Source organism: Nannospalax galili, unplaced genomic scaffold, assembly GCF_000622305.1.
Source record: "Nannospalax galili isolate Female #2095 unplaced genomic scaffold, S.galili_v1.0 scaffold231, whole genome shotgun sequence".
Taxonomy (NCBI): Eukaryota; Metazoa; Chordata; class Mammalia; order Rodentia; family Spalacidae; genus Nannospalax; species Nannospalax galili.
In genome coordinates, this window is record NW_008330120.1 from 2,585,799 (window position 1) to 2,597,925 (window position 12,127).

The 12,127-nt window shown below is 48.9% G+C and overlaps 1 protein-coding gene across 1 annotated transcript in view; it reads left to right on the plus strand.

The window, feature by feature from the left end:
* LOC103741829 (serine/threonine-protein phosphatase 4 regulatory subunit 1) overlaps positions 1-12,120 on the plus strand; it is a gene marked incomplete at its 3' end in the record, with an annotated part of 93,299 nt that extends 81,179 nt beyond the window's left edge. The window contains 13 exon segments of the mRNA XM_029568265.1: positions 417-480; positions 483-545; positions 1,131-1,305; positions 2,612-3,027; positions 5,142-5,279; positions 5,822-6,000; positions 7,795-7,890; positions 8,420-8,788; positions 8,998-9,031; positions 9,034-9,149; positions 9,977-10,074; positions 12,007-12,083; positions 12,086-12,120. Coding sequence (XP_029424125.1) covers positions 417-480; positions 483-545; positions 1,131-1,305; positions 2,612-3,027; positions 5,142-5,279; positions 5,822-6,000; positions 7,795-7,890; positions 8,420-8,788; positions 8,998-9,031; positions 9,034-9,149; positions 9,977-10,074; positions 12,007-12,083; positions 12,086-12,120 — 1,860 coding nt within the window.
* Between the last annotated feature and the right edge of the window lie 7 nt (positions 12,121-12,127).

The following is a 12,127-nucleotide window of genomic DNA, read 5'->3' on the forward strand; positions in this document are numbered from 1 at the left end:
TCATAGCCATCTTTACTTCTTCTTTTGAGAACTCTGTTCAGCTCCTTAGCCCATCTTTTAATTGGGTTACTTCCTGTCTTGATTCTGTTTTCCGAGTTCGTTATATTCTGGATTGAGTTCATCTTTTACATACTCTCCCCACTCCTGTAAGGGACTGCCATTGTCAGTCTTGCTCTTTTGGTGTTTTCTCTGTTACCTTCCTGTATGTGCCCAGGTCACTTAACGGCAGGCGGCGCAAGAGCCGTGCGTTGTCTTCCTTCCCATTAGCTTCAGATGATCCCTTTAGAGAGAGAGCTTTTCTTTTCTGTTTTCTTTGTACTGCCTCCTGGCTCTGCCTTCACAGATATTGGGACAGGTTCTGGCCAACCTCAAGGTGCTCAGATTGGAGTAGCTCTATTTCTTGTTTGGTTTTGTAGGTACCAAAATTTTTTGAGCTCTGCTCAGATAACATGTCGGGGACATGGAAGGCGTGTGCGGAGTGTCCGACAACACCTCCCTGGAGGCCTGCAGGACCCAACTCTCACCTCTCTTCATCAGGCTCATCGGTGACCCCCGTTGATAGGTGAGTGCAGGCAGGGCTGCTGGCCACAATGGCCTCCCCTGCCTCCAACTTCCATCTTGGTTTCTTGCTTGTGTTCAGGCATTTTTTTTCTCAACCACTGGTGGGCGTAGTCAGATCTAGACTTTGTGAGGTCAAAATTAGGGTAACTAAAATCTCAGAAACGTCAGCATAAATATTAAGAAAGAGGTGCACAGCTGAACATTTGTGGAGAGTGAATGTCATAGAAACTAGAATTGAGAAGAAAAACCCATACCTGCATTGCCATCTTCCCCTGCTGCTGTAAGCCTGTGTATTGGGCATGGTCATGAAGGTCTCCTGTAGCACTCTGTGACATCTGATGCTGTTCTTTGTGGAATCAACACTCTAGAATTATGAAAACTAAACCGTGGGGTTAGGGGTTACTAAGATCTATATTCTGTTGAAAGCTGTTTATTGGGGTTTCGGGGATGATCTGGAAAGTAAACCCAGGCAGACATGTTTGGGCCAGTGTCTGTTTCTGCCTGAGGTCACTGCTGGTCCTTGCTGTAGGCCGACATTGTGTTCTCTGCACTGTTCCAGGTATGCCAAGCTGCCTTCCAGTCCCTTGGCCCCTTCATCTCCACCTTTGCAAACCCATCTAGGGCCGGCCTGTACATTCGGGAGGTTGGCACCCTGAGCATCCGGCCTCCACACCAGGAGGTGGAGACTGATTTTGCCTCTACCTCACCTGAGCCCGGCAGTCGCAGTACCCACTCTTCAGCCAGGTAAACTGCAGCCAGGATGCTGGGCAGAAGCCCTGTCTCACCTCCAGTATCTCCCTAGAACTCTAGCAATTACCTCATCTTGAGTTTTAGTGATAGTGACCTTCTGGGCAGGATGGAATATTAGAGCTTTAATTATGTAAAGAAGCAAAAAGTAATTGCAATAATGATTTTGAAACATGACTACTGGGTTATAAATAATGAAGCTACCATGTCTCCTCAATTTAGATAAAATATTCATTGAGAGTGGTGATTAAATAACCTATAAAGAAAATTTTCTTTCTTTTTAATTAATGAAGTTCTTTGGATAATTTACATAGGAAAAAGGTGAGGTTTCCAGATGTACTTTTGTGACATGGGATGTTCTGTGTACATGAAGGTTCCAACCCTGAGCCCCGTGTTGACCCTGTGGTGCTCTCCTAGTATGGTGGTTGACCTTGGGTCTGTCATGCTTTTCCTCTGAGGATGGTGGGTATGCACTGACCAGTTAGAGGTAGCTCACCAGCATGGCTCCAGTGTTAGAGTGGGATGTGGGAGGGAGTGGCCTGTTTACTCTAGGAGTGTGACGTGGGAGTGGGTAGTCTGTTCACACTAGAATTGTGATATGGGAGTGAGTAGTGTGTTCACACTAGGAGTATGATGCGGGGGTGAGTAGTCTGTTCACTTTAGGAGTGTGATGTCTGAGTGATAGTGTGTTCACACTAGGAGTGTGATGCAAGAATGAGTAGTCTGTTCACTCCAGGAGTGTGATGTCTGAGTGAGTAGTGTGTTCACACTAGGAGTTTGATGTGGGAGGGGGTAGTCTATTTACACTAGGGGTGGGATGTGGGAGTGAGTGGCCTGTTCACGCAAGGAGTGGGATGTGGGAGTAGGTGGCCTGTTCACACCTTTCATACAAATCCTTTATAGATTGGTCTGTTCATCCCTCCCTCCTCCCTCCTCCAGAATGCATTGAACTTCTGCTAAGCTCCATCCCCTGGGAGCCCCGCTTCCTCATCAAGACTTTCTGAGAGGCTCACTCCTAGCCAGCTCCTCCCAGCTTCTGAGCCTTTTGTTTTCCAAAGCCTGCCCCCTGGTGGAGGTACTGATAGTCTGTGGAAGGCTAGCTGAACTTGATGGGGTATTTTCAGTGCATCCTTCTCCCAGTGGGGTAAAGGGTGCTAATTGGCTCCAGTCTTAACCACCTGGGAAGTTGAAAGCTACCACAATGAGGCAGGTAGCCAGTCAGGACTGGTGCTGGTTTCTGCCTTTTCTGTTTCTCCTGACTGCTCCTTGGTGCTGAGAGTTTCCTTCCTTCCCTTTAACCTAGTTCCAGGAAGCCAGTGCGCATAGAACCAGAAACTAGTCATCTGTACATCAGTAGCTGTTCCACAGATAGAACAGAAAACCGGCCGGGGAGCCCTTCCTCAGTCAGAGCTGAGCCAGCCAGGCTTTCCCCAGATGACAGCACCTTCCTGGAGCTCTCCGATGTTAATGACCACATCAGCAGCAGCTACGCTGAACCAGGCCCAGGGACTTCTGAGGACACGTTCAGTAACGTCCTCTATTGGCGAACTCCTTTGCCTGACATAAGCAAAGATGTGGAGCTGCTTCTGAGTGAGACTGGGCTGCAGGACGAGGGCTGCGTTAGACCTGAGGCTGCATACAACAGCTGCGTGGCCGGGAGTGAGATCCAGAAGGTCTTGCATCTGCAGGAGCTTATGATGGGCGATCTGGACGTTCAAGGTGAAGGTTGCCTATAGTCATTAGAGAGACAGTAGGACATTTGTGTGTCGTGGATCCCATGGTATTGCCCCCTTCTTCCTCAGGCTCTTGTGCTAGGGTTTTGTGTGTGTGTGGCGGGGGTGTGTGTCTGTGTGGGTGTCTGTGTCTGTGTGTCTGTGTGTGTGTCTGTGTCTGTGCAGTCTTGGCATTGTAAGCACTTGGAGGGAGAGGTAGGTTCAGGACAGTTGGGTGTCTCCAAGTGGATCCTGTGTGAGGCTCAGGCCTTCTTGTTTTTCACGTGGTGTGCACACCATGGAGGCAGTCCTGAAAGAACAAGGGACAGTGCTTGGGGCAGAAGGTTTATTAGTCCAGGAACGGTGACATCATTTCTCACGTCACATGCCATCTGGCCCTATGAGCAGCTCGGGGCAGCTCTCCTTTTGGAACCCATTAGCTCAGGCCTTCGCTGAGCACTAAGGTTCCGTCTTCATACAGCTAAGAAGAGTGCAACTACTTCTTTGGGGTGTTCTTCATTTTATGACTGATGCTCCCACTGAGCATCTGATCTGGGAGCTGGACCTTGTGGTCCATATCCATAATCATGACTCTTCACTCTAAACTGAGCTATATTTGTATTCTTTCTTGAGTCGGAGAAATTGGGGAAAACAACACTTGCTGCTTTTGCTGGGCAAAGATTTGTGGCGCTTTCGGGAAAGGAAATGGGAAGATCCAGTTAGCCATGATTAGTCTTTGTCCTTAGTTTGGAAATGAAATTAAATCAATGTTTGCTAAAGGAATGGGCGCGTGCAGTATATTACTTCTAATGGCTGTAGACAAAGGTCTGGTTTGAGAAGCACATTACTGGAGCTGTCCTTATTCCCAGCATCAGGACCTGAGCGGGGCTGGCCAGTAGTGACCCTTGAGGTCCATCTAGTTCAGGGGTTGTATAGGCGGCTGTACCCAGCATGTGGCTGAGGCTGATGAAGGGTGTCAGAAGCACAGGGAAGGAAGCTGGTTGCTCCTGGGACAGAGGAAATGTCTGAGAGAAGACTTGGTAAAGAGGTGGCACTTGACCCAGGCTTAGAGGACAACTGGAGTCCAGGGGGTCAGGGCTGCATTCTAGACGCCATTGTTTGCAACATCCTGCATGTATTTGCATAACTCACTTTCTCTATAAGAAGTGACTCTCAGCTTTCCTCCAGGCTCAAGGGTCACTAAGTCCCAGAGTCAGACACATTTTACTTGTGAATTGGCCATTGTGAAGGACCTGGTGTTCTGCAATTTGGGAGCTGGGACTTAACCCAGCACATGTGGAGCCAGTTCTGTGCCCTAAACGTTTTAATGAATCTTTCTATTGGTAGGAAATAGCACACAGGGAGTAATGTGTGCGTTTTGGGAGGCTGGAGACATGGAAATGTATAGCTTTATTTTTGGAGAAAAATATGTGAAGTATGTCCTTCAAGTAGTCACACTGGGAAAGGAAGGATGGACATACCAGTGTGTAGACTTAAGAGACATGTGTCGTGGGGGGTAGCCATCCTGTTTTATAAACAAGTACTGGGACACTTAGACACCTCCACTTCATCTTTTTGTGCAAGATAGTGGAGTCAAACTGACTGAGCTGTGGAAGCGTTTGGTTCAGTTGTCCTGTTCTGTATGTACACGGCTGTTCTTAGTTGAAATGATCTGTTAATGGACAACATCGCACCTGGCTCAGACCTCATCTTGTACTCTAGAACCTATTTACTGTGCATTCCCCAGCTTGTGGGGAGATGCGCATGTGTCTGGGAAGAGTCCCATTCTCAGACTGAGGCTTGCTGCACACCTCTGAAGTAAGCCCAGAAGTCACATCAAATTATTAAAATTCTTTATATTTATCTATTTGAAACAGTCTCATGTAGCCCAAGCTGGCCTTAAATTTGCTTTGTAGTTGAAGATGACCTTGAACTTCTGATCTTCCACACCCCCCACCCCCACCAAGTGCTGGGACTACAAGTATGCACTATCACACCTGGTTTATGGGTGCAGGGTACGGAACCCAGGATTGTGTAAAGGCTAAGCAAGTGCTCTACCACCTGAGCTATATCCTCAGCCCCATAGCGTTATTAAAATTCTTGAGGCTTCTCTCCCTGCAGCTCAGGTTCAGGTGTTATCTGCCGCCCTGAGAGCAGCACGGCTCGACTCCAACAGTGAGCCCGAGAACAAGCCAACAGAAGGTCTAAGCCAAGTGTCGTTCCAGATCCCAGCTCTGTCTCTGACCGTCACATCGCCCTGTCGGCTTCATCATCTCTGAATGAGCTCTCCGTGGCCAGGATATTGCAGAGCACAGTAAGTACTTGCCCTATCCCTCAGCCACCGAGGATGTGACAAAAATCACAAAGCCGCGCTTGCTTTTATTAATACATCCCTGCAGAGAAGATAAATGGCAAATTTCATTTCATTCTTAAGGTCATGTTTTGGATAACTAGACAACCAATCAATCAGGTGATTGATCACCCTGAATCCCCTCCACAGGAACAGGGTGGGCACGAGAAAGCCCCTCCCTGCTCCTCGAAGATGACAGGCACTGGTTCTTTGGGGGGATTAATGGTATAAATGCCCTGTGTCACGGCTGGCAGTCGTTTACATCTTTAATACTAGCAGAGGGTGAATTCATGCAATTCTGAGAATTTAAAGTTGGCAAAGGCCTCTGAGAGTGATGAGTGTGTCTGGCCCCTTGGTTCACAGACATCCTTTACTACCCGGCTGCTCAGTGCTGGTCCCTCCTGGAGGGGGGACTTGGAAAAGCCAGTGTTGCCCACTTTCCATCCTATAGTCCGGAGTCTGAGATGTGGGACCTTAGCTGGAAGGCCTGGAGTTCCTTCTTACCGGAGACTCTGGAAGTTTCCTAAACTGCTTGTCATTGGGGTTCTTAGGCCTTCCTGGCTCCTCCTCAGCTTGCACTCGGACCAGTTTAAGCTGGGGTCTCCCATCGCCTACGTTCTGGGCGAGTTGGTGCCTCTTCACTGCCCTGCACCATGACCAGCAGGCTCTGCAAGCAGACAGTCTTGGGGTTCCCAGTGCTCCTCTGCTGACAGTTTATAATTTGGTTTTAGTGATTCACTTACTGTCCTGACCCTAAGCCTGTTCAAATAAAACACGAGTTGTACAAATCTGAACCTAAAATGCTTACGAGTTGTTGAGTGTTATGTGGAGATTAGTAAGATATGACACACTATCCTGTGCTGCCTTGTTTCTAAAAAATTGCCAAGAAAACTCACTTGTCACCTTTGTCACCTGCCTGTATAAAGCCTGTGTGTAGTAGGAAGGGTTTGCTGTTGACCTTGATGGCAGCATGGTTGTATTTGGGCATAATTGAAAAAAAGTAGGCGACCTTTCCACACTGCATCTTTTCTTTTCTTTTCTTTTTTTTTTTTTGACAGGGTCTCCCTGTAGCCCCTGCTGTCCTGGAACTCATTATGTAGACCGGGCTGGCCTCGAACTCACACTGCATCTTTTGAGGTACAGTATGAAAGGTTTCAGCCGTGGTATAGATGGCAAAACTTGTACATTTGCAACTTGACACTAGGACTCAGATGAGGTCAGCCAGGGGCCTCATCTGCAGAAGGAGAAATAAAGTCCAAAAGCTTGGACAGGGAGGCACCCCTGGAGAGGGGCTGCAGGCAGTGAGCTGTGGGTGCCTAGGTAGGCACCATCCAGTGTGCTGCCCCACCTGGGGCTGTTTTGGAGAAATGACCTCTCAGTACTTGTTGAAGTCGGCATGGGATGGTTTACTTCCAGCTTGACTTAGCTCTTGAGTGGATGATACATAGAAGGGCCTCACTGAAGACTTGGAGTGAATTACTTCCAGAAGAGATCATAGTGACTACAGGCACATCTTATTAGTGCATGGGAATTAATGTGGAGAAACTGAGGCTCCATGCCCAAGAGAAGCTTTAGGGTCTCATAGCAGACTAATTCTTTCCTCTTGTTTTCTGTTCAAACAAATCGTGCGTTACTATGTTGACCTTGGGAGTTAGGGTTCTGGTAGCTCAGAACAAACACAGCTATTGGGGTATTAATTGACTCCTGGATCATATATTGAGCCTATTTGTCAGAATCCATTAGGACCGTAGACAGTGTGACATTTCAAGTACAAGTTGGAGATCCACGTTATGGTTGAAGGAGAAGGTCAGGCCCATCTGAGTTAATGTTAATCAATGATCAGAGACCAATATGTCACCCTTGAATGTTCTTGCTCATTTTAATTGTTAACCTAATGTAAAGGTTCATCAACAAACATTAGCAGTGTTTATACATGTGAAAATCGAGAACAGTTTACTGAGTAAATACCCCTCTTAAGAGTCTCTGTTCCCTTGCCCTCTCTGATGCCCAGTGAAAGCTGCAGGCACTTGTTCTGCCCTTCTGGCACGCCTTCACCCTTCCTTCTGTAGCTGTTTGGGGTACTGGTCAGCCACACAAAGAAGATCTGGGGCTTAGAAACTAGGAGCTGTAAGCCATGCTATTGGGCCTCATTGACAGTAACATTAAACATGGCCTTTTGTAAGGGCCTGGGGCAGTCTTGACATTGACCTGTGTGAGATCCCTTTTCCTGAGCACTTAGGGGCTGGGCTGTGTGCCATGCCTGCAGCTGTGCAAAGGTAGCTTCTGATGTCAGCAGCAGACACTGTTGGCTTCAAGAAGTTACTCTTGTCCTTTCTGGTATGAAGGAGAGTTCCTTGATGGGGATGGGTGAGGACTGCTTCCTCTTTTGGTGTATATTGATAACCTGTCCAATCAACGCTGCAGGATCCAAGCGACCCCCAGAATGAAACCAGTGACCATCTAGAGATTGAGCAGAGGCACAAACCTATCACACTTGAGGAGAAAAAGTCTAAATTACAGGTTTGTTCCTTGAAACAAAAGGAAAGCAATTCAAGCTTTATATTTTTCTGAAGGTTGAGTTTAAGAATGGCCACTGGAACCAAGTATTTTTCTTTTGTCAGTATTAATTATCTGTCTTAGTCAATTATATTGATAATATTTTCCCTCTCACTTAAAAATAATTATGAAATAGTGTTCAAAGTCTTCTGAACAATCTAAAGTCATATTGTAATAAAGCTTACCAACAAGAGGGAAAAATGTCTTCACATTGTTTTAGAACAATTGCTTTCGTGTGTGTGTGTGTGTGTCCAAAACGTTGTCAGTGCCATTTGTCGAACCGTGCTTACCTTCCTACTGTCTGATGGTTGGTCCCCCATGCCATATAAAGCACCCTGAATGCTCTAAATTATCACCGCACGTTGCTCTTCCAGAGGCCAGTGTAGACAGAGGACGTGTTATGATGGAGGCAGTGGCAGAGGACATGTCTCTCCATGTTAGAATGCTGTGTCATGCACACTGCTCTCCGGGATTTCCACTCTAGAGAAGGTGACTTGTGGGCACTGATTACACCTCTGTCAGGGTGGGAGACACTGTGCACTCGGCTCTAGGAAGGCCTCTCCCTCTTGTACAGCTTCTGCATTGCTGCTGTCTCCGGGCTGCAGCCCTGCTCCTCACACTGCTGGCTTTGATGCTCTGTGTGAGCATGATGGTTTCATTTCTCTCATTCCCCAGGACATTAATCCCTCAGCCTCTGCTGGACTAGTTCATGTCCATGACTGACCCAGCTCAAGCCCAGACTGTAGATACTGACATAGCCAAGCACTGTGCCTACAGCCTCCCTGGGGTGGCCCGGACCCTCAGCAGGCAGAACTGGTACTGTCTGAAGCACACATAGGAAACACTGACTTCTGACGTTCAGGTAAAAGAAACCGTTTCAGAGGCACATGCAGAAAGAGGGTGTCAGCTCAGTAGGAGCTCGGGGACACTGCCACACAGCTTGTTGACCTGACACTCATGTGGCTGTGAGCCGGCATGTTTACCGGCCTCGGAGGAATTGTCATATAAGATGCTGGGAACATTGAATTACACTTGCTTGTGTTGACTCATGTGTATGCTGTGCACCCCTAGTGGAAGGTCCGACGGACCCTCACTTTCTCTGTTCACTGATTCTCGGGGATCAGTTGACGGCAGCTGACCTGTTACCCATTTTCAATGGATTTTTAAAGGATCTGGATGAAGGATGCATAGGAGTTCTTAAACATCTGTATGGTTTCCTAAAGGTAGGAGGGAGGAGGGTTAAGAAACAAGCCTCTTTCTGCAGTCGGTTGTGATGAGCTGGGATTTGCAGGTGTCGGAGAACAGCAGGAGCATCGCTGTCTCACCCTGCACTCTGCAGTTGGAACTCTAGCATCTGCTTTCCTTCAGCCAAGGTTTTATACCTCTGTTGCTGCCCCCACCCTGTAGAGCTGTGGGTCTGTGAAGGGTGGTGGACAGTCTGGCACATTCTGCAGAAGAAAACCAAGGTCCCTGGGGAGTGACCTGACTTCCCAGATGTCCCTCTGAAGGATGAGGCTGGTTCTAGGTCCAACCTCAGCCCCGCACTGAAGACCTTTTCTGCAGGGTGTTGCTGCTGCTGCTTTTTTTTTTTTTTTCCTTCCCCTAAAGGAACAATGAGTATAAAAATAAGAGTTTAGAAATGACATAGAGGAACTCATTAGCCACAGCCACGTGACCCAGGGTGTCCCAGGGGACTTTCCTGGTCACTGGCCCCATTCAGAACCTGCCCTTCCAATGGAGATCTGTGGTCTCAGCCCCCGAGGCAGCAGACCTTTGTTAAGCCCACAGACATGCCTCCTTAGGTGGGAAATCACAAAGGGGGCAAATCCCAGGGCTTAGGACAGCACGCCCATCCGCGGGGAAGGTGTGTGTGTGTGAGGGGGTGGTGTCAGCAGCTGTGTTAAGCCACCCTGGGCCATAGGTGGCATGGCAGGAGGGAAGCAGGCTTCTGGCCGATAACAAACATACAACCAGAAGCCAGATAAAGGGGGTGCTGATGTCACTTTGGGGACTTAAATGTTTTCACTTATGTATACATTTTTAACAACAGTTGCTCCATGAGGACAGGGGAGAGTATCTTTACCAGTTTCAAGAACTCATGGTGATGGAGAGCAGCCGGAACCGGAGGTTTCGATATGAACTAGCAGAGTGAGTCAGAGCTGTCTGGAGACCTGAGAAGGCAGGTCACAGGGAACAAGGCTTCATCTCCCTACTTTATAATTGATTTCAAAACCAGCAGTAATAGTGTTCTTTTGGATAAAGAGATTATGTTTTTTATTAAGGTATAAACTGAATTCCAAAGCTCTGACTTATAAGTCCCCCTGTCTCTGGGGAGGCATTCGTTTTTCAGATGAAGACAGGACTAGAGGCACTCTGGAATTGGAGTGTTCTGCTGTTCTGTAAGGCAATTTATTCGAACCAAATAAAAGATGAATCACCCACTCTTCAATATTTTCCTATGAAATGGAGCGGTTTTGCAAAGCCTTCTTGAACATTCTGAGTGCTGCCGTCTCTGTAAGGGTGCAGGGTACGGTATGTACTTAAGCGTCCAAAGCGTATCAGGCAGCATCAAGGTCTGAAAATGTCTCATCCGGGATGAGACAGTTATTAAATAAAAACAGCCCCCAAGGAGGCTCCCTTGCGTCCATCATGCCTGTATGAAGGGCTCATTCAGTTCCATCTGGTGCCAGCCCGGGGAATGTTCTAGGTTTTACCGGTTATGAAAGAGAGAATGTGGTTTCACATGTCCCCCCTTCCTAGGTGGACAGTGTCCTTTCCGTGACGTGCAGTGGATTTGTTTGTGGGATGCTGTTTCCACCTTGTTGAGATTCATCTCTGTATCTTTAGTTTCCATTTTTCTTATCCACAACTAGTGATCTCTCAAATAACTGTTTTCCCGAAGAAATCCATCAGGCTTGCGCAGCTATTCAGGGTATGATTTGGCCGGTGCCAGGGGCAAACTGGAAGATTTTCTCTTCGCTGTGAGCTTTAATCATTATGCTTAATTTGAGAGACTGAGGTTTAGTCATTATGCCCTGTTCTCAGCGCACTCTTGCAGACCTGAGAAAAACAGGCCCGGGCCTTGCGCGGCGGCCTCGCGCCCCCTGGCGGCGGCAAGCGTAGCTGCTGCCGCCTGCTTCCTCAACCTGCTCCCGCCGGCTCGGCCCGGCTCGGCCCGGCTGGGCTCGGCCCGACCGCTATCTGCCATCTCTGCCCGCTTATTGCGGCCGGGGATCAGATCGCCGCGCTCCGTGCACGCGATATTGCTCTCATTTTTCTGCACACGGTGCTTTCGATATGAAGCCGCCGGCCGCTCCCGTGCCGCCAACTTCCTCCCCGTCCCTTTTTCATTTCCTCTGCGCCCGCACGGAAATCGGGGTCTGTTTCCTCGCCGAGCGCGGGCTGCGGGCTGCGGGCTCCGGCGGTGGCGGCGGCGGCGGCGACCCCTCGGCTCCTCGGCCCCTCGGCCCCGCTGCGCTCGGCCACTCGGCCCTCGTTGGGCCCGGGGCGCTCGGCCCCGTTCGGCCCCGTTCGGCCCCGCTCGGCCTGGCAGACCCGCGCGTCGTGCGACCCGGACCCTGGCTCGGCGGCCGCCTTCCCGCTAGCTCCACCGCTCGGCCGCTCGGCTCGGCGCGTCTGGGAACAGCCGCTATTTTTACGTTATCTGATGGCTGAGGGGAAAGTTTTATGTGCTTTTCCTCCGATAACCCAACGTTGAAATATTAAGCCCGTGTCCGTAAATGTCTCAACCCCTGTTGTACAAAGTTTAATTTATTTCCTTTCCGTTCGGCCCGCTTAGTAAGGGAGATGGATTTTTTTTCCCACGCATCTCAGGTTTGTTTGTTTTTGTTGTTGTTGTTGTTGTTCCCCCCCACCACGCATTTTTCCCACGGCTGGTTCTCTCGGCCGCAGCCGTCGGCATCTCCAGCCGAGCTAGGTCTTCGGGGCTGTTCATTTCCCGGCTTGGCTGTGTTTCTATGGCTGCAGGGGCGGGGGGCGGTGGTGGAATGAGAGCAAAGAGAAACTCATAACGTGGTTTTTGGACCCCCAAAATAATTTTTGTGCTTTTTATAATTGCAGAAAGCTGGTACTGATTCTGGAGCTCTGTGACCCCAATGATGTTCACGATCACCTAATGCACATTGCCTTGAAGCTGTGTGCAAAGTTTCTGAAGTTCTCTGGATTTCCTTCAAGCTAGTAA